At 29.7% G+C, this 21,759-nt stretch overlaps 4 protein-coding genes across 10 annotated transcripts; 3 read left to right on the top strand and 1 right to left on the bottom strand.

Moving 5' to 3' along the window:
- The first annotated feature begins 570 nt into the window (after positions 1-570).
- LOC105255295 (PHD finger protein 14) lies at positions 571-8,080 on the top strand. 3 transcript variants are annotated; one of them, XM_025411759.1, is made up of 14 exons: positions 571-828; positions 2,486-2,650; positions 2,863-3,105; positions 3,193-3,404; positions 3,480-3,634; positions 3,718-3,992; positions 4,062-4,517; positions 4,584-4,878; positions 4,963-5,185; positions 5,272-5,453; positions 5,533-5,671; positions 5,750-6,018; positions 6,132-6,240; positions 7,910-8,080. In XM_025411759.1, the coding sequence occupies exons 1-14, from the start codon at positions 786-788 to the stop codon at positions 7,913-7,915; spliced, it is 2,772 nt and encodes a 923-aa protein (XP_025267544.1). In that variant the 5' UTR covers positions 571-785; the 3' UTR covers positions 7,916-8,080. The 3 variants fall into 3 exon arrangements, with proteins under 3 accessions (XP_025267544.1, XP_011262804.1, XP_011262805.1); XM_011264502.3 differs by lacking the exon at positions 7,910-8,080 and adding an exon at positions 6,830-7,130; XM_011264503.3 differs by lacking the exons at positions 571-828; positions 7,910-8,080 and adding exons at positions 2,069-2,259; positions 6,830-7,129.
- On the bottom strand, positions 7,412-9,674 carry LOC105255296 (methionyl-tRNA formyltransferase, mitochondrial). Of its 5 annotated transcripts, XM_025411760.1 has the most exons (7): positions 9,469-9,673; positions 9,233-9,387; positions 8,962-9,159; positions 8,760-8,882; positions 8,311-8,489; positions 7,998-8,192; positions 7,413-7,724 (listed from the first exon to the last, which is right to left on the bottom strand). In XM_025411760.1, exons 2-7 carry the CDS (start codon positions 9,346-9,348, stop codon positions 7,543-7,545), a joined length of 993 nt encoding a protein of 330 aa, XP_025267545.1. In that variant the 5' UTR covers positions 9,349-9,387; positions 9,469-9,673; the 3' UTR covers positions 7,413-7,542. The 5 variants fall into 5 exon arrangements, with proteins under 5 accessions (XP_011262806.1, XP_025267545.1, XP_025267547.1 ...); XM_011264504.3 differs by having other exon boundaries at positions 7,412-7,724; positions 9,233-9,674; XM_025411762.1 differs by lacking the exon at positions 9,469-9,673 and having other exon boundaries at positions 7,416-7,724; positions 9,249-9,401.
- An 8,943-nt stretch (positions 9,675-18,617) lies between these two features.
- On the top strand, positions 18,618-19,986 carry LOC105255216. Its single transcript, XM_025411740.1, has 6 exons — positions 18,618-18,920; positions 19,069-19,136; positions 19,290-19,426; positions 19,549-19,660; positions 19,831-19,866; positions 19,974-19,986. Exons 1-6 carry the CDS (start codon positions 18,858-18,860, stop codon positions 19,984-19,986), a joined length of 429 nt encoding a protein of 142 aa, XP_025267525.1. The 5' UTR covers positions 18,618-18,857.
- Positions 19,987-20,109: 123 nt separating this feature from the next.
- LOC105255215 lies at positions 20,110-21,759 on the top strand. The gene is made up of 4 exons (XM_020028780.2): positions 20,110-20,269; positions 20,354-20,643; positions 20,751-20,867; positions 21,306-21,759. Exons 1-4 carry the CDS (start codon positions 20,204-20,206, stop codon positions 21,757-21,759), a joined length of 927 nt encoding a protein of 308 aa, XP_019884339.2. The 5' UTR covers positions 20,110-20,203.

The following is a 21,759-nucleotide window of genomic DNA, read 5'->3' as shown; positions in this document are numbered from 1 at the left end:
AAAAGCGTCATATTGAGCGTCATTGTAATTTCATGAATACTTTATTAAATATTTATGAAAGAGAGGAATCTCTAATCGTTCAGGCACAATTATATAGTATACTATCGAGTTGTTCTTTCTAGATATTCATATATTTTTCTATTTCATATATATTTTACAAGAAAAAAATTCTATGGAAAATGAATCAATGTATATTTCTACCATTCAATGTGAAAAGTATATGCAATTCCTAAAAGAATTGACTGACGAATTTGCTAAATTATTTTGGCAAGAAATAAAAATTACAAAACTAATTGTAAGTTTGCAGTAAAATTGACGATGTTGAATGGTTTAAAAGTCGTAGATAAAATCCAGGATTTTTCATCGAGGAACCCGCGAAAATGATCTGCATTTTCATTCGCGACAATAGAATCACAATGATTAATAAGATGCATGTTATTTTATGTAATATATATCCACGAACATTATTAACATTAACATTTTTAACTGTGCATTAATAGATTAGAACTTGAACTTCCCGCGGAAGGACATTGTAAACACATCATGGTACATCAGCGCCGCATCGTCGATGCACGGACGCCGCGTAGACAGGACGACACCGGACGGTAAAATAATCGCTTTTCCGTCAAAATCATTCGATATCCTTACGAATTTTGATCCGGTTGAAGCAATAAAGTCTCACAGACAGCGATCGGGACGTGTTCGAGCGTAATATTCGTCCCAAGAGAAGCCGACGAGACGCACTTCTCATCCTATTTTGCGAATAAGATTCGCGGCGGCGAAGAATGTCGCAGGAAGACGACGTCGGATTTTTGTACAAAACAATGAGTAAGTTTTGACACAATCTATAAACAATTCAGTCTGTCAATCGCGCGATAAGATACAAGGAGTTCATTCATTCATCATTGATTCGTTCATTAAGGATTTGAAACTATGGAATTTTATAATATAAAAGATGTTTGTTAATTGTAGATAATAAGCAATTATGAAAGAAAAAGTTTAGCAATTGATTTTCTTCACTTTGTACGAACATTTAAATGTTGAGTGCGCCGATCGCACATTGTTTTAATTTGTTAAATAACGAATGATATAATTTAATAGAAAAATCATTCTTTATATATATATATAAAATTGAGCACTTTGAATATTGAATATCGAATAAATATATCGTAAAAATATATCAAAATATAATATTTAATATAATTATATAATAACGTAATTTTCTTTAGCCCGTAATATACAGAAATATAATAGATATTAATATAATTATAGGGCAAGTAATTTACAATGCATTAATATGTGTATTATACTTTAATCAAGAAAATAAATATATATATATTTAAAATTAAAAAATAAATAAATAAATATATATATATATATTTATTTATTTTATTCAATACTATGTATATTTTAATATATATTTTCTGCAATAATTTTATGATAGTTAATGATTGATATGACAATAACATTAAAAAAAAATAAAAGATATATATACTAAATAAATAATTATATCACATTGAATACAAAATTTTCATACACAATTTTGTTGAAAAATTACATTTATAAATGTGAGATATATATTTATCTATAAAAAATTCTGTATGAATATCTTATATGTAATATAATATAATATTTTTGTTTTTTCTTATATTATTATTGTACTATCATTACTGTAATTATAATTATCATATTATGATAAAATTACTATAGAAGTTGTGCATCAAATATCATAAACAATATTAATTATTGTTTAATCAATGTATGCATTATTGCATTATGAATTACTTATCCTATAATTATATCAATATATATTGTATTTCTATATTACATTGTGTTTATTGTGCTTATAATTTTAGTGCCTGTCATTATCATTATTGTAACAATCATATCTATTATTAATTCAATGCATATCAAGTGCATATGATAATAATAACCTAATTTGTTTCTTTTGTGAATACATAATAATAACTAAAACCAACTACTTTATTATTATTATAGCTTTGTTATCATTTACTGACACATAAAATTAACCTAACATGTTACCGGTAACGTAAACGCCCGCGACATACATACATACATACGTATGTGTAAGTGACGTACTCGATGTGTACAATGTATATGGGAAGCTTAAAATTGTGTAATGTTCCAATATGTTAAGGATTTTGTACACGAACAGTAATTGATAATTCGCGCTATAGAAAAATAATCGGATTTTAATCAAAGTCGCAAAAGATATTGAAAGCATCATGACTAGCACATGTATGTTCAAATTTAAGTACAAACATAACCTATCATCGTTTGTGCATTTTTTTCCATAGAAATTTTAATCCAACATTTGGTCAGCAATATATATTGTTGCTTTTTCACAAATACAATTTTCATACAAATATGTAACAATGAAAAAAACATTTTTCTCCATAAATATATTTTCTCCAAAAATATATTTGGATACTGTGTTTAGAAAAAATCAAATTATTCTTTACAGTTGAGAGAGATCCCAAGAAGAGAAGAGTAAAACCAGTGGAATCAGCACAGCAATCTTTGTTGGACTTTGATTTAGGAGAGAGTTCAGATGATAGTGATTTTAGGATCGAGGATCATTGTGAAGAATCAGATGATGATTCCGTAGATTCTAACGATGTTGGCAAAGGTGAGTTATATGAATTATATTATATGTTTGTGTTATGTGTTGCATAATATTATAAAATTGTCTCATATACTAATGGCAAGAAAAGAATGAAATTAAAGTGCATATGTTGTAAGAATATTTTATGAAGATAAAATGATATAAAAAATTTATTTGCATGTTTTATATATAATCTTGTAAGTAATATTTGTAATGAGACATATTTTTCATAACAGAAGAGGAAGATGCATCCGAGGAATCCGATGATTCATTAGATGATCCATTGTTGAGAGGAAAGGACAATGCTGGTTTGACTGTGGAAGATGTTATCGAACAAGCTCGCCAACAAGCTTTAAAGGGTGCTCCTCTTGATGAGAAACTAAATAAAATGCTAATTTGTTGTGGTTGTTTAGGAGATAGAAGTGACGACATAAATGAGATTGTTGAATGCGATGGTTGTGGAGTTAGTGTTCATGAAGGTCTCTATTAAAAATATTTCAAAAATTATGTTTAAAATTATTTTTATACTATACTATATATATTTATAAACAAACATTAAATTTCAGGTTGCTATGGTGTATCTGATGTAGAAAGTTTTTCGAGTACTGACTCCCTATGCCAATCAGCACCATGGTTCTGTGAAGCTTGTAGTGCGGGGATCGAAGATCCATCATGCGAACTCTGTCCTAACAGAGGTGGAATTTTTAAAGAGACAGATGTCGGGAAATGGGTTCATTTAGTGTGCGCTCTTTATGTACCTGGTGTTGCTTTCGGCGAAGTAAATTAATTTCATATCTTGTCTCATATAATAACATGTGTCTTGTTATATAATCTCATAAATTGTATATTTTAGGTTGATCGTTTGTCGAGCGTAACATTATTCGAGATGGCATACAGTAAATGGGGTGCAAAGACATGTTCTTTGTGTGAAGATTCACGTTATGCACGCACAGGCGTATGTATCGAATGTGATGCTGGAATGTGTCATACATATTTTCACGTGACATGGTAATACTTTCATCGAAAGCGCTCATCTCAATTTATATTCTCAAAGTTATGCAAATTTAAATTGCAAAATATTATTTTCACAGCGCACAAAGAGAAGGCTTACTATCCGAGGCACACAGTGAAGAAGTTGATCAAGCTGATCCATTCTATGCACATTGCAAATTGCATTCTGATAAATCTCTCGTTCGTAGACGTAGACGTAATTGGTTAGCTTTGCAATTGCGTGCACAATATCGACAACAGGTGTTAAAGCAGCCTAATCATTTAGATACAGACGAACAACGTAGAATTCAAAGAAAATTGGCCAAACACAGACATAAATATTTAGCTCACAAAGCATCGCGTCCACCTCCATGGGGTATGTTAATTTTTTTCATACAAATATATTATATTAAATATATATTTTTTTTAATACCATTAATTACAGTGCCAACACAAAAGATGCCACGCTTATTAACTACATCTGCTTCTGCTTGCCGCCAATTGGCAAAGAAAGCCGAGTTGATGGGCGTAGATACAGCCGCATTGGAAGCACAAGAATCTCAGCTGGTAGCATTAGTCGACGTTAGAAAGAAGTGGCATATCGCTCCCGCCTTCAGCGTAGAATTTATTGGCTATTATTTGGATCGCAACTTGCGCGTGACTTCCATGAAGAGACGATTACAGGAACTTCTCGATATTAATTCACAATTATTGAACGAACAACAAAAACTGGACAGAAAATACGATGAAGTAATGAAGGATAATGAGGAACAGATCAAAGTGAACGTGACGTTGAAAGAAAAGATCGAATTGTATCATCAAGTACTTAAAAGCGCCGGTTACACAAAATCTCTACCATCAATCACTGATTTAGCAAAGCCAAGAATAGCACCTACGCTTGGTAAGAGTACATCATTTGAATTTCTAAACATAAAGAACATAACGATGTATGTTTCTTATTTTATAGGTACAGGATTAGGCGTACCTACGGCAGCCGCTTTAAAAATGGGCGTTGGATTTCCGCTGCCTGTGGGTAAAGGTGTTGAAGGTGTACGCGAGGGTAGAGTATTGAGCAGTCAGGCGGCACAAGAACAAAATCACAAAAACGAGCTTACGACACTACGACATCAATGCGGTATCTGTAGACGATCGACTAATCAGCATCTTCTTGCAAAATGTGACACATGTCATTTGCATTATCATTTGTCCTGTTTGAGTCCACCTCTAGCACGAATGCCTAAGAAAACAAGACAGATGGGATGGTATGCATGAAAGTATAAATAAGTATTATAAGTTCAATTATTGAAATTATTATATTAAAATTTTTCAATATTGCAATTTTGCAGGCAGTGTTCAGAATGTGATAAAGAATCATCAGGATCGGAAGTGGAACGCGTAGACACATCAGCGCCACGCAAATTAAGGCATTGTAAGGATGACGCCAATTCGACACCTACACCACCACAGGAAATGCAGGCAACCATGACTCCAAGCACACCTATTACGCTTAAGAATTCCACTAGCAATATAACAAACGTTATTGCTCCTGATACACATGCCACACCAAAAGTATTTATTTTATAAATAATGAGATTTAACTCGGTGGCGTAAAACATACATTAATATGTAAAACACAAACAATTACATCTTTGTAGTTAACTATTAAACCAATGGGACCGCAACCATCAACTATAGAACTTGCACAGACAACTGAGTCAATGTATAATCAACAATCCATTAATAATATCGCTATAAGAGAGGGTTCACCAGAATACATGGTAGCTTCAGCAGATGGGACAGAATCTGTCTCCCAAAGAAGTGGAAAGAAGAGAAGGAGGTGTGTAAAATAATCTGAATAAATAATTTATTATTAGTTTTTAAAAATATATCTAATTTATATAAATATTTTATTTTAGGGAAAAACATAAGAGGTATTCTCCAGATCCAATAACTGGAGTCAAACAAAGAAAAAGGAAACATAAAAGGAAAAGTTTAGATATAGAAAATCCAGAAGTTCAAAGTCAACCAGAATTTCACAGAAGAATTACAATAAAAGTATTTATTTGTTTTTTCTCTTTAACTGTATTAGCTTTATTGATTCAAACATTAAACAACAATTTAAATTAAACGCAGATAAAATCAATTCCACGACCGGAAGGAGATGCCGCTTCAGAATCGAGCCCACAAATGTTTGTAGCCACTTCCACAAGTACTGAAATCACATTGCCACCACCATCACCTGTGCCACCATTGCCACCACCAGCTGTAAATGTTCCTCCCGTAAACATGTCTGTTAATAGCAGCGGTCGACTATCGATGGGAACGAAGAGAGGAAAAGATACGGACCTTATGACGCAATGTAATGTCTGTGATACTCCCGGCACCAACCAAAATCTCGTTATGTAAGTTTTGAAATTAATAATTATGTTTAAATCTTAAAGTATTTAGAATTATATTCTAGAATTGCAAGATGTTATTGTAATGACTTTTTTGCATTTATTCTTTTTTGTTTTAGGTGTGACGAATGTAAAAAGTGCTACCACTTTACATGCTTAGATCCACCTGTAAAAAAGTCTCCAAAGAGGAGAGGCTATTCTTGGCACTGTGCCGACTGCGATCCTAGTGTAAGTTCATAAATTTTTATTGTTCGTAAACAATATTTTTGAAAATATTAGAGATTGATGTACTTTTTATTTTGTCTATATGTATATTAAATGCATCACATGATACATAAAAGTTTTTAATAAACAATTATATAATGTAAAAAATATTTTTTAGATAATTTTTCTCATTGTAACTTAGCCTACAATATATTTTTTTTGTTATACATATAATTTATAGAGACAATAAATACTAAATATGTGACAAAATATAAAGTACTTTAATCTGAAATGTATACGAAGTACGATTAGTTGATTTGACTTCATGAAGAAATCAAAGGAAATTATAGGTATCGTCCCGTGATAATGTAAAAATTAATATTATAGGGAAGTGGGAACAGAAAGCTTTTTTGTCTGATGCAAACTAAATTATATTTATTGTTATTTTTGATGTTACTTTGCAGCAGACTAAAGAATGATACATTGAAGTATTTTAAACTCTATTTCATGTCTTCCTCTTAAAATATTGTCAATGGGGATATATATCACTCTGGCACATTAAATGTAATAAAAGAAAGAAGTTTTTATAGTAAAAATATTTCTTTTATTTCAGGCCTCTGAAACTGAGACTTAATATCAACAATTTTCTATCTACAACTACAATTCTACGTTAATAAATAAGGCATTCAATGTTGTTATATATTTTTTTCTTTTTTTTTATAAGATACACAAGAGAACGAAGAAGAGAGAAATTTTGCTATAATTTAAAGAAAATCTATAAAAAGATTATCATTACAAACTTTCACTTGAAAATGATTTACTTGAGCCTTAGATTCACGCTATTTCTTTCACTGATTTTTTCGTAACGCTTTATAGTATTATATTGTAGCGATTCTGTGAGAAGAGAATTTTTAGCAAAAAAAAAAAAAAAAAATATATATATAATATATATATATATATATATTCTTTATATATATATATATATATATATATATATATATATATATATATAAAGAATATACAAAAGAATATTTTCGCATGATACAAAAGTATATCAGTTTAAATACAAAAATAAAATATAAAATAAATAAAAATAATAATTTATAAATATTCCAGGATAAAAAAAACATTGATATATAAACAAATATCTCTTTATTCTCATAATAAAATCATTGCGTCAATATTACATTTTGTACATTCTAAATTATATAAATCTTGCTATTGTAGTAAATAAAATTTTAATATCATTATCTATTTCTCTGAATAAAATTATCATAGAATTATAAAGGAATTTTACAGTGTCTGAGACAAAAGTGGCGCTGTAAATTATATTACATTACTGTGAAAAAATATCTTTTCTTTCATTTTGCCCTGCATAAATCCATTTCTGAAGTCCATCGCGTTCATAGGTGAATAACCTGTTATTTTTACTTTTTTTACCGAGATCCAACTTTCTCCTTTACATGTCACAATTAATACATTGCTTTTCCAATCAAATCTTACCAAACCTGGAAAGTTGTTCACATCAATCACATGCCTTTTATTCGAAAATAATATGTAACACAATGTGTGTATGAATATAATGTGTGTATATATATAATATATATGTGTATATATATATATATATATATGTGTGTGTGTGTGTGTGTGTGTGTATAATTATATTTTCAGATAAATAATTTTTTTTTCCTAGGAATAAACTGAAGGTTTAGCGTTTCACAATTCTTGGAATTGATTTAGTACTGTACTGAATCATACAGGAATGACGATTGATTGATTACCTGGTACATCATTCTTCGCATTTATTCTGCTAATTGGTTTCGACGTCTGCTGCACATCGAATAATTTTATTGTCTTATCACCAAACTTTGTGGTTAATGGGTACAATCCTAGGAGACCGCGATGCAGATCATATACATTTTTCGCAGTCATCTCGTCCCACTTTACCAAAGAAATATTTGATGTAATTTTAGGTGCTACAATGTGTAATCATTGAGAAATATTAATAGCAAAAAATTTAATTAATTGAAACATGATTGTATTTTATTACTTAGTACAGCAGTAAAAGGATAAGTAAAAGACAGTAAAAGTTACCATACGTTATGCCTATTTTTTCTTGAGGTCTTAAGAGTGATAATACTTGTGGCAATTTTCCTATTACATTGACTAAAATATTTGCACCCATTTTTGCTAACTTAACATATAATTCTGGTAAAGTTTCATCTGGATGAATATCTAATTTTTCCTGTGCTACTATTTCCCCAATATCAAATCTGCAATAACATGAAAGTAATGAGGAATCATTTGCAGTCTATGTGATGTACAGTTGGTTGCATATATTCATTCTTTTATTAATAAAACTTGAGTGTATAGATGGTTTTCTACTTTTTTTTATTAAAGAATTGAAAAAAAATTAAATAAAAATTTATAAAATTTTTCTAATATGAAAAAGACTAAACTTGTATATAAATTTATCTCTTGTATCACATTTTTTATTTTTTAAAGAATACTTAAAGAAAATTAATTTAAGAGAAAATGATTACTTTTCTGGCATTATTTTCATGATTGTAACTCCTGTCTGTGTATCTCCATTAATTAAGGAATAAATTATTGGAGCTGCTCCTCTCCAGCGTGGTAATAGACTAGCATGCACATTTAACATACCACTTTGGCAAAAAAAATATATTAATACATATATTACAATACAATTTATGTATGTGTATTGAGATGGATAAAACAACTTACAGTGGAAAGGAATTTATAATATTTAAAGGTATCAAGTGGCCAAAGGAGACAACTATCCCAATGTGAAAATCTTGTGGATTCTCTTCAAGAGGCCATCGTTTAACATTAATTCCTTTTTCTTCTGCATATTGTATAACAGCATTCTTTTTTCCTTTATACGCAGATACAACTTCTAATCGACTTAGTTTTTTGATCCTACTACATAATATGTAATTTATATATATATACACATATATATATTTTTACAATCAAAAGATAATAAAGTACTAACTATTCATTATACAAACTTTGTAAGCTTTCAAGAGCAAAGTTATCCGTCCCGAAAAATAATATATTCCATGGACCACTGGTTTGAATTGAATGCAATTTTTTCTTTTGAACATGCATGCAATGCCAAGAGGTTACTTCACGTGGTTTTCCATAACTCTTGAATATTGTGAGAAAATACGAATATTTACTTGTTATACGTGATAAATTAATGTTTAACATATCGTATTTTTTTTTTACATAGAAGATTCATGAATATTAACATTCATATTCTCTTCGTTAGAGATTTTACTTCTCTAGATGAATGATCTTGAATATGACATGTTTGAAAAATGGAGAGAAACTCGAGGAACTCGACTATGATTTCATGTTTGTGTAATAATAATGAAGATGTAGCATTTTATCAAAGATTGTAAAGTTATAAGATATGTAAAAATTTTTTTAAAACATTTTAATACAAGTTTTGAGTTTTTTCTTTAAACATAGAGTCTGTTCTTTTCAGCTGCACTGCTGCACAGCTGCACTTGTGCAATTAGTTAAGGTGCAATTTCATTGATGCTAAAGGTACAATTTCATTGATGCTAAAAAGTAACGTCAACCATTGGTTAAACAATGAAGCAACTACTTACTTCTTTGTTCAATCAATGTTTGACGCTACTTTTTAGCGCCAATGAAATTGCACCTTAAAAAGTAGCGTCAACCATTGGTTGAACAAAGAAGTAAGTAGTTGCTTCATTGTTTAACCAATGGTTGACGCTAAAGTCACTAGATTAACAAAGTACCGCAATTTTGATCTCAATAAGATAAGCTGGAGCAAAAATGGCGTCCGATAGTATAGATATATGCTGCGATTGTTGCATTTCTCCACGCAACAACCTGGCATTTTTGATATTTTCTTCTTTTTCTGCGCAACAGAAGGAGTTTTCTCACCTCACACACAACAGGACACAGGACAAACCAGAATCAAGGTTAGAAAAATTACACTTAGTATAGATAGCTACACAAAGTGTGCACTATCTGCACTATGCGGTACTTTGTTAATCTAATGACTTTACCCGCGAGAATGTTAAGGTTCGTTCGAACGCGTGACGCGCGTAAACATAATACACGCATGTATGTGCGCCAACAGCTCTTTTAAGAAAATACTCAGGACTGAAACAGTTTCACCAACTGGTCAATTGACGAGTTTTTTGTATCAGTGATTGGTAGAACTGTCTCATATATGAAATAGTTGAATTGAACTTTTTTGAAAAGTTTATTCGTCGTTGTCGCGATATTAACGTCCGGAATAAGTGGAATATATTCGTAAGTTATATACAATTTTATTATTAATAAATAGTTGATTGCTCTCGAAATACGATACTCGATTATACGATAGGAATCAAAATTATAAATTATTACTTTGTTGCAATCTTTACGAGCAATGATTATTCTTCTATTTCTATTTCGTTTCTATCCTAATATATATGTGTAAACTTTTTCTACGTTGAGAAAAGTTCTTCGTTTCTTTTGGAATATCTTAAAGATTCTTTTAATTAAATTTTACAAAATATATAACTATTAAATTTATAGTAGTTAATATTTAGAAATAAATAAATAATATTTCATTTTTATATAGATTAAGTATACGATATTATTTATTAAAAGAACTAATATATCTTTTATGGATCTTTTTGTTAAGTTAATTATTTAGATCTACGATTCGATTGTTTTACTGCATTTCAATCCGAATTATATATTTAAATGATCGAAAAATAAAACGATAATAAAATAATAAGCAATATATCTATTTTAAAAATAGTGTATATAAATAATAAATAATAAATAATTTTTATAAATTACTCACCGCATGTCTCTGGCTGCTTCAGGCTCTCTCCCTGCTTTCTGACTGTCCGATACTTTTCCAGATGTCCTTCTCTTTTGTTGTTTCATCCTTTGTTATTTCCTCGTAGCAGTCACGTATTCACTCGCGAACAAACAATTATATTTCAGTTAATTATATTTCAGTCATATACAGAAACGATCGCGAGACACTTTGCACGGCACTCCCGATCGCAAAATAATCATAGGAGATACGTATTTTTATAATATTATTATTATTTTATTATTATTGCAAGAGAGGAACACAAAAATTACAATAATTCGCTCGATTTTTAAACGAAGTTCAAAATCATGCACCACTCGATTCTTACACTAATTAACTATTTCTATTTGTTGATGTATAATATATGCATAATAACGCGAATCATAAGATTAAAATATTAAAGTAATGTAAATTGATGATACAGCAATCGTTTAATTAATATGATATATGTGCATGCAGTTTAGGAAAGTTTAAAATCGGGCGAAATCGAATTTCATTCTACGCAATGTTAAAGAAATAATTATTATTCGTAAAGTTCGATAATCGGAGAATATTGCGAGAAAATTTGTAATTTTTGCCCCTTTCGCTTCAATTTTTATTTGCAATAATGAAAGATCGCGTTTCGATGAATTTATCGTCGCCACAATTGCATTTATTATAAGAGTAAATTATTTGTCATTTGTAATAGTCGAATTATTATATTTCGATCTAATCGCGATCGTACCTTTAGGAAAAGAATTCGATAATACGGAGCGGTCCGTATCGCTACTTTCTCCCGTTGGAATGTCGCCGTGCGAATGAGGGGAGGTCGTCGCGTATGTAAACAATAGCGCGCTACGTCACAAGGCCAAATGACGTCACAAGATCGAATGACGTGTTAGCTCGCTGCCGAAATATTTAACGCGTATTGTGACGTATGTGAGAATTGTATTTATATACAAGTATATTTTTAAAGTCACACACACACACACTCACGTACACTGAGAAAAAAAGTTGTTAACTCGACTAAACCGTTTAACTAAATTATTTTTTTTTTAATTGAAATATCGAAATATTTAAGTTAAATAAATGTTATGTTAGATTTATAATAGTTAAATATTCCAATTAAAAAGATAATAATTTAGTTAAATGGCTTAGTTAAGTTAACAACTTTTTTTCTCAGTGTACACAGTTTAATTATTTATTAAACTCACGAGATGTATTAATCGTTTAATAATATAAGTGTATTTATATCCAAGTATATTTTTAGAGTCTCACACACACACGTACATTGAGAAAAAAAAGTTTTTGTTAACTCAACTAAACCGTTTAACTAAATTATTATTTTTTAAATTAAAATATTGAAATATTTAAGTTAAATAAATGTCATGTTAGATTTATAATAGTTAAATATTCCAGTTAAAAAGATAATAATTTAGTTAAATGATTTAGTTAAGTTAACAACTTTTTTTCTTTTACAATTAGTCTTTTCTCTGTCTACTATTTGATTGCTTTATTACGCTTTTAGAAAGTAAAGTTCTATAATGTAACTTTTAATTTTGTATTTCATATGAAATTATTATTTTAAACATAATAATTTTCTTTCTTTGCATTTCTATCATGAATAGACATTTCCAACCTTTACTAAAAAAACTAAAAATATCCCTCAATTTTTTCTCTCTTCGGACAATTTATTTACATTTATATATAATTCTCTTTATTCCTTTAAAAATGAACATCGAGAACAAGATACACGAGTATTGTAAATGTCAAAAAATGATCGCGCGAATATTATAGTTGTGAATATATAAAAATAAATGCAATATACTATGAATTTTCTACGTTATATATTGAATCGAAATTGCACAAAAGAGAAAAAGAAGAACAAGCCTATGAATAGACATTTCCATTTTTTATTAAAAAAAAAAATTAAAAATATCTCTCAATTTTTACTCTTCCTTCAGGCAAGTCTACATATATGACCAATATGATTAATTGATTCCATCTTTATATATTTATCATTATGTGCTATTAATTAAACAATATTTCAGAAATCAAAGTTGTGCGAACGTTGTGCGCAGGAATGGCCATGAGCAGAAACGAATGCGCAGTGGTTCGGCCGCCATGTTGGCGCGTGACGTCATACGCGTCATTGCTACGTCATAGGCGTCATACGTGACTCGGAGTCATACGCAGTTACACGGATCGTCGTACGTCCGCATTTTTCGCGTCTTTTAACCGTTTTTAAACGAATATCGCGAGTGAACGAGCGTCGAAAGTGTCCAAGGATGATCGCGCGACTTTTATAGTGTGTCGATGGAAACGCGCGACAGCGATTTTTGACGATATTCAGTGATGGCGTCATCGCAAAGATGGAGCGAAGTTGCGTCGCGTTATTCGCGCCCTTGATGATGATTATCGGATGCGAGCGAGTATCGGGAGTGCCGAATAAAGTGTCGCGCGTTCGCGTTGATGATATCGTGTGTATCAAGATCGGAATGGGACGTCCCGAGGCGAGCGAGTGGAGCGGCCTGTGGAACAGCCGGTGAACGGTGAGTAGATTTGATTTATCATATTTGCGTGACAATTCATGCTCATTCGACGCTTATACAGCATCGCGATGTCTCGAATTACGTTCGAACAAATCGGCGCCGCATCATAATTCGATGCGATGCCGTGCAATTCAAATAAAGTCGATCGCGTGAAGATGGTTCGGCTAGAAGCGATTTCAAATTTATTTTGTACGCGCGCGCAGTGCTGCACATCTCGTAGGACAGCCTATCTCGTAGGGCTGCCAACTGTTAAACGATAAATTTGTTTGATCGAATCTAACCTAACCTAACCTAATCTCTCAGTGTCTTTGGATATCGAATGTAAATACAAGCGTATGCTGCCTGGATTGTATCATGCTTTCAAAAATAATATTTAATTATTTCATTAGTGTATTACATTTTATTACGTATATATTAATCGCATTAAATGTGCGACGTACAGTTTTACACATTTTAATGAGGAGCATATAATATAATTGGTTAGGTTAGATTAAATTAAAACAAGCTGCTGTGATTTATTTAACGTAATAGGATTAATTTGACGAATGTGCAGTTATTGAAGTTACATGATATTTGTGGACACATTTTTAAAGTAATCATGAGTGTCTTATCTCATCTCGATTATATGAAATTAAAATATAAAATATTTACGTATTCCACATTAACGTTATTCATTGCAAGTACTATATTACTACATTACAAGTACTTTTCTTATATCTCAATCATATTCAATCATTTATTTCATCGATGAAGCTTTTCATATACCGCAGACAATATGATACTGTGTGTGGAAGTTTGGAAACAGGTAATACATGGCACAAAAGTAATTTGCTCTCAAGTATTGTGCGCATTTCTCAAAAATAAATCAAATTAAATTATTTTCAGAATCCAAACATCGCTACATTGCCAGGATTGTATCTTATTATACCTGCGATATTATCACCTTTTAATATGTGTGCGCAGTATTACATACATAAAATATATAAATTTATTTGAAACGTACTGAAATCTTTATCTTATTTATAATATTCATGATATTATAAAAGAAAATTGCAACTCCAATGAAACAGAGCGGTGGAATAATTAGTTGATACTTATGCTGGTCTACAATATTTACCCTTTTTTCACCATTAGACTTTTGGTGCTTTTTTTATTATACAGATGTTATCTGTAAATATAGTACTTGTAATATTGTTTCTGTATCACTGTAAGCATACAAAAATGATAGCATTTGCAGGTAATTATGTTATACTTATATATCGTAAGAAAGAGAAAATAAAATTAAAGTTGAATACTGAATGTGCTCTAAAGTAAATCTCATCTAAATAAATAAATGCATAAATGTGCGCCCCACATTCCTCATGAAAAAAATACATAATATTAATCTTTATGTATTATTATTTTTAGATTTGTTTTTTATTCTTTTAAATTCTCTAGATGCACTTTTCATTTCTCCTCTCTTTCTTTCCAACTACTAAATATAGATCTATCATTTTTAATAGATTTGTCATTTTTAGTGTACATTATTGCAGTAAGTGGAATAAAGAGCAAATCTTTTGGCACATTTAAAATGTACAGGAAAGTCAGTTTTATCTGATGCGTTTTTTTCAATAGAATTATCTGAAAAAATTCATACGTCTTTTTTAATCTTAATCTTTCTAAATAAAAATTAGAATAATAAATTTGCAAAATAATTTGCTTTAATATATTTTTATTGCAAACATGAAGCAAGCTCAAGGTGCATCACTATGAAAACATCGATAGAATAAAAAGTAGATCGTATACAAAAAAATTAAAATATTTACGCTACATATTTGATATAGCATTTAATCGATATGTGCAGTAATACGATAAAATCTAATTTTCTCTAGAATTTTTTCACGAAATTTAAACTACTAAGAAAATATCAAACATTCAAATTGTTCAATAGTCTTGCGAAAGAAGCAGTTCTCGCTTAAAGAATCTTTAGAAAAAAAAGTAAAAAAATTCTAAAGAAAAAAAAGGACAACAAATTTTAAATCTCACATGGATATTTAATTTTATACTAATTTTTTTAATGTAACGCTTCATTTATCAAGATTTTATTTTGTGAGACGTTTATACATAAAAGTACAATGATTATACGGCTTCTTTAATCTATTGTTTCATCTTCGCATGGTTTTCGTTTATAAAATATTTGTGCCTCTGGATATTTTTCTCTGGAAGCTTTATGCAATGTGTGTAACCTAAATTTGTTAACGTACAAGTATTAGAATAACGGAATAAGTATATGTAATTTGATTAAAAATACGTTTCTTACATGAATTTTTAATTACATATTTTATTATACTATAAATAAAAAAATTATGCTTGCGCGACGCGATTCTAACAATTTACCGACATGCACAAAATGATGACTTTACCGGCACTCGAAAAGTATTGGACTACGTAATTCTGGCGTTTAACGTGAATGCAGATGGCGATACTAAACAGCAAAAAAAGTTGTCGCATTGTGTGAAACGCGAGGCGCGAAATATTGCATTTCGTATATCGTTCTTTGCGAAAAAAATGTGTGGGAGTGTTGTACACGTATTCGCGATTAACAGTTCGGTGTTGATGAATACTAATCAACGCAAGTATAATTTGTCGTGCATTGGATATCTCTTCAAATTCTGTATATGAATCGTTTTCGAATCGTCCTGATCGTCGCACGTTCTGAATCGTCGCACGTTCCGATAATACAGTGATCCAAAAAAATCGCCGAATATATTTCGTATGATTAGAATCGTGCACAATATCGAGTGACTTTTATTTATTTGAAGCGCGACGTATTTTTGCGGACATTTATCGAAAGGAATGCACGTGCTTCTCCAAATTGAGATGAGGTAAGATTGCAAAATATCGAAGCTTTATGCAATGTGTGTAACCTAAATCTGTTAACGTACAAGTATTCGAGTAACGGAATAAAAGATAAAGATTTTGAGATCGTACAAGTTCGTACGATATATATGTATATATTAATATCAATCTTTATTATATATTTATATATTTATTTATTTATGAGTCTTCTTTTTCTTTTTCTCAACATCATTTATTTATTTATTTAGTTCGCTCTCAATCTTTTAAAATGCAAAAGTAAATATTATAAGATTTGACTTTGGAAAAGCGCGATAAAACAATCGAATCATTCGTAATTCATATCATTAGCATAATATACTATGAATTTTCTACGTTATATATTGAATCGAAATTGCGCGAAAGAGGAAAAGAAGAACAAGCCTATGAATAGACATTTCCATTTTGTATTAAAAAATTAAAAATATCTCTCAATTTTTTCTCTCTTCGGATAATTTATTTACATTTATATATAATTCTCTTTATTCCTTTAAAAGTGAACATCGAGAACAACTCTCTTTCTTCAGGCAAGTCTACATATATGATCAATATGATTAATTGATTCCATCTTTATATATTTATCATTATGTGCTATTAATTAAAGCCGTAGACAATATTTCAGAAATCAAAGTTGTGCGAACGTTGCGCGCAGGAATGGTCATGTGCAGAAACGAATGCGCAGTGGTTCGGCCGCCATGTTGGCGCGTGACTGCTACGTCATACGCGTCATAGCTACGTCATACGCGTCATACGTGACTCGGAGTCATACGCAGTTACACGGATCGTCGAACGTCCGCATTTTTCGCGTCTTTTAACCGTTTTTAAACGAATATCGCAAGTGAACGAGCGTCGAAAGTGTCCAAGAATGATCGCGCGACTTTCATAGTGTGTCGATGGAAACGCGCGACAGCGATTTTTGACGATATTCAGTGATGGCGGTCATTGCGAAGATGGAGCGAAGTCGCGTCGCGTTATTTGCGCCCTTGATGATGATTATCGGATGCGAGCGAATATCGGGAGTGCCGAATAAAGTGTCGCGCGTTCACGTTGATGATATCGTGTGCATCAAGATCGGAATGGGACGTCCCGAGGCGAGCGAGTGGAGCGGCCTGTGGAACAGCCGGTGAACGGTGAGTAGATGTGATTTATCATATTTGCGTGACAATTCGTGTTCATTCGACGCTTATACAGCATCGCGATGTCCCGAATTACGTTCGAACAAATCGGCGCCACATCATAATTTGATGCGATGTCGTGCAAGTCAAATAAAGTCGATCGCGTAAAGATGATTAGACTAGAAGCGATTTCAAATTTATTTTGTATACGCGCAGTGCTGCACAGCCTATCTCGTAGGGCTGCCAACTGTTAAACGATAAATTTTTTCAATCTAACCTAACCTAACATAACCTAACCTCTCAGTGCTTTGGATGTCGTGTAAACATAAGTGTATGTTGCCTGGATTAGCATACAAAATATATAGATGAAACACCCACCAATCACAAATAGCTAAACTGAGCCTACTCGAAAGAAATCGAAAATCGCATTTGGATGTTTGCTTTATCCCCATTTGTCAATATCAGTAGCTAATGCTACGTCTATGTATTTTATATATCTATGACCTATGACATCAGCTGATTAATTAGTTTAATTTTGTTCTTACTTTTGACGCGTCTCTTGTGTTTAAAATGATATTTTTAAGGTAATATTACATTTGTCGTATAAAGTAAAGGTTCTAAAGGCTTACGATAGGAATTTGGGAAAATTCTTTATTTGATAATCAATCTTCACTTTTGGCGTATGGTGTAATATATTTTTTTTTACAATTCTCACATACAAAAGATACCATTATAGAGAATTTAATCTTTCACAATCAAATGTAAAAACTTGCAGCAGTGTTAAGTAATCAAGATTTGTTTTTTGCATAATAATTATTTTGTTTTGCGAGAAGATCTTTATATATAGAGTGTTTAATCCCGCAATAAAGTAAAGAAAAAAAAATTAGAGTTCAAAAAATGTTATGTGAATTTTACGGATCTATGAGAGAGATATAAACAATGGATATGTAATATATATGTTTACATAATAATATATCTTTCTCTTGAATTTTTTTTCATTATACTTTCATTGTGCTAATAACACGAAAATATTAATTTGATGACAAAGAATTTGCTTTGCATAATCAATTTGTTTCTTCAAAATTAAAGACTTTTTTCGCAAATGTATGTATATTTTTGTATGTGCAAAATTTTCTTTTGTTTCTAGCATATATTGTTTAGGGATCACTAGCAATATTAATCGATAATTACAGACTCATATCTTTAATTTTTTTCATAAAGGTCATTGAAAAAGTTGATAAAGTCATGTATGAACAAACTATAAACAAATATTATACTAATCTCGAATATCATTTTGTCACTAAAGAAGTGAGTGTGAATATATATAATACATATAAAAATATACTCTTAAAGTATATATATACTATATACTCTTAAAGTAAATTATAAAATTTAATGTTAATATTGGAAACAAGAATCCTTAATTTATTACTTTTGATAAGTGTATATTTTTTAGGAAGCATTAATAGTAATACATAATTTATCCAAACAAATAAAAGAAAAGGATGTTAATTTATCACACAGGTAAATAATTTCCCATACAGCTCAGAACATTGCTGCAATATTACTGCAATGTTCTGTGCTGTATTAATATTAAGATATGATATGATAAAAAATGTAAAAGATTCTATGTTTAGCATTATTTTTTAATAACTTCTCTTTTTTGTATTTGTATAGATTCTTTGATACAGCACTTATAATAGGAACACATTTACTTTATTTTGTACCTATTTGTAAACATATAGATGTAGTTGTTGCTATTATCGAATATTTACAATATTATGGTGGTCAATTTGTGTTTAATCAAGAATATGGTATGTGTATAACATTATTTTTGCAATTGTTAAAATATTAATTATATTGTTATTGTTTTATTCATTTTTTATGTTTTATTTCATTTTTTAAAATATATTTATTTTTTCAATCTGTTTTGTAGACAAGGCAGAGTATGCATATAAGGAACATTATATACCTATATCATTAATGCTTACAGTTTTTAATATGTGTAGAGAAGAAGCAATTATTTTATTTTTGCAACGCGCTATTATGTAACTATTTACTAAAAGTTTAATTATATATTTAGTAATGTTATTATATTTATAGTTACATTTATTACGTATTTCATTTAATGTTGTGTATTTCTTGTATTAACATATATTATGAACTTTAAACACACACACACACACACACACATACATTCATTATGTTTATATTCTAGAGATGATTCAGCATTATTTATGAGCGAAATTTTTTTTTACTATATTAAAATTATGATAAATGAATCAAGTAAGGAAAATATATTGTTAATGTAATGTAAAAATGTGCTTTTTATCTTATAATTAAAATCTTAAATTTACACAGATCAGAAAAATGAAATGATAATTCTAGAAGATTCAGACTTGTATGCAGTTATTAATTGTTTAATGATGATGGATAATTCTTGTGTAAATAAAATTTGGATTCAAGAATCAATAAGACAAAAATTTTTAGAGCTTATAAAAAAATATCTTAATTATTTTAAGTGTCCTATTCATATACTTCGATCACAACAAGAGCTATTACTTACATTTAATACATCTTGTAAAAGCATAATGAGCACCATATCTATATGGTCAGAGGATATTGTAACTGCAAAAAATTTAGCTTCGTGCTTAGATGTACATAATTTAAATTACATAATACAGTATCTCCAAAAGAATTTATTTCAAACATTATTGAAATATCCTTTTCTTGTTATTCAGGGAGATATCATATTCATAAATACACATATGGATTTTACTGGTGGCATCTTGCTTGTGCCTTTTGCAAGAATAATTGACAATTTAATAGATCATATAATTATGAATAGTATCGACAAAACGAATTTGCATATATTTGATATAACTCCATCTAATAATGCTATAAAAATAAATGCACAACAATTTACATCAAATCCTATAATTTATAATCTGTTTTATGATGGCATGTGGCAAAAACCTGTGAAAGGCATGTATTGGAAATGTAATGACGAAATATTTGCAAATGCAACAAAGTATGAGTATTTTTTTATCTTATTTTCAACTACAATAATTTTGCGAGCTTAACAACTTAATACATAAAACATATATTAAATTTATAATAAATTTATTATTATTGTAGCGACGATATTAGGAGATGCGTTAAGTCAGCAGAGAAAGGATTCGAAATTTGGCACGCTTATACCATTGCTTCTAGAATAGAAATATTATCTAAGCTTGCAAAAACATTATACTATCGGTATGTTAAGTCTTGTAGGTTGTACATTTTTGCCTTAATCATAATTATATATGAGTTATAATGTCGTAATTTTAAGTATCTCAAAGTGTTTAAAAAAAGTTACAAAAAACATATTTGTAAAAAATAATTAATACTTGTAAAAACCTTAATACTTGTAAACCTTAACACTTGTAAAAAATAATCGTATAATGAGAATTGAAAAATAAATTTTAAATATTTTTTTATTAATTAAGGCCTTTGGGATATTCTATTGTTAAAAATATTAATAATAATAATAGATTCAAAATGATCTAAAATGATCCTTAAAGATTAAAAAGATTAAAAATTTTTACTTACACAATATTATTTAATGTATTTCTTATTTTACATATATATAGATGTATATGCATATTTATGTTAATTCAATCTTGTGATAATCCTTTATTCTAATTTTTTTAGCGAATTTTTATTATCAACTTTAATATCAAAATGTATGGAATTCGCATGTCTTTATGAAAATTCAAATGGTTATTGTACTCTAGAAGAAAAATACGAACTAATAATAACTCGTAAACCAAAAGGCATTATTATTCTTAAAGAGAAAAATGAAAATACTTTATTTTTTCGATTGATGCAAAGTTTACTTGCTGGAAATTCTGTTATTGTGATATTTAATGTAAATTTTTGTAATTTATCACAATATTTTAACATGTTTTCAATATCTGGTATACCTCCAGGTGTCATTAATATGTTATCAAGTGAAAATATAACAGATTTAGAATCAAGATTATGTGGAACAGAATATTCAATTTATGCAAAACGATTTTTCTCGGAAGGAAATTTAATTGAAAAATATATCAATTCATACATGCAACTTAGCCTACCAAAACAAGTTGTACATCCTCTTAAATAA

The sequence above is a fragment of the Camponotus floridanus genome, unplaced genomic scaffold (genome assembly GCF_003227725.1).
Source record: "Camponotus floridanus strain SB8 unplaced genomic scaffold, Cflo_v7.5 scaffold43, whole genome shotgun sequence".
In the NCBI taxonomy this organism is placed as follows: domain Eukaryota; kingdom Metazoa; phylum Arthropoda; class Insecta; order Hymenoptera; family Formicidae; genus Camponotus; species Camponotus floridanus.
Note: the sequence above shows the minus strand (reverse complement) of the source record. Positions and strands in the feature narration are given on the sequence as shown.

Coding starts and splice junctions, on each gene's coding strand:
- LOC105255296 (XM_011264504.3), bottom strand. CDS start 9,450: ATGTTAAACATTAATTTATCACGTATAACAAGTAAATATTCGTATTTT. Junction 9,160..9,232: donor CAAAGTTTGTATAATGAATA/GTTAGTACTTTA, acceptor CATATTATGTAG/TAGGATCAAAAAACTAAGTC. Junction 8,883..8,961: donor ATTATAAATTCCTTTCCACT/GTAAGTTGTTTT, acceptor TTTTTGCCAAAG/TGGTATGTTAAATGTGCATG.
- LOC105255295 (XM_011264502.3), top strand. CDS start 786: ATGTCGCAGGAAGACGACGTCGGATTTTTGTACAAAACAATGA. Junction 3,405..3,479: donor CTGGTGTTGCTTTCGGCGAA/GTAAATTAATTT, acceptor TGTATATTTTAG/GTTGATCGTTTGTCGAGCGT. Junction 5,186..5,271: donor ATACACATGCCACACCAAAA/GTATTTATTTTA, acceptor ACATCTTTGTAG/TTAACTATTAAACCAATGGG.
- LOC105255216 (XM_025411740.1), top strand. CDS start 18,858: ATGTATGAACAAACTATAAACAAATATTATACTAATCTCGAATATCAT. Junction 18,921..19,068: donor ATCATTTTGTCACTAAAGAA/GTGAGTGTGAAT, acceptor TATATTTTTTAG/GAAGCATTAATAGTAATACA. Junction 19,661..19,830: donor TTTTTGCAACGCGCTATTAT/GTAACTATTTAC, acceptor TTTATATTCTAG/AGATGATTCAGCATTATTTA.
- LOC105255215 (XM_020028780.2), top strand. CDS start 20,204: ATGAGCACCATATCTATATGGTCAGAGGATATTGTAACTGCAAAAAAT. Junction 20,644..20,750: donor ATATTTGCAAATGCAACAAA/GTATGAGTATTT, acceptor TTATTATTGTAG/CGACGATATTAGGAGATGCG. Junction 20,868..21,305: donor GCAAAAACATTATACTATCG/GTATGTTAAGTC, acceptor TAATTTTTTTAG/CGAATTTTTATTATCAACTT.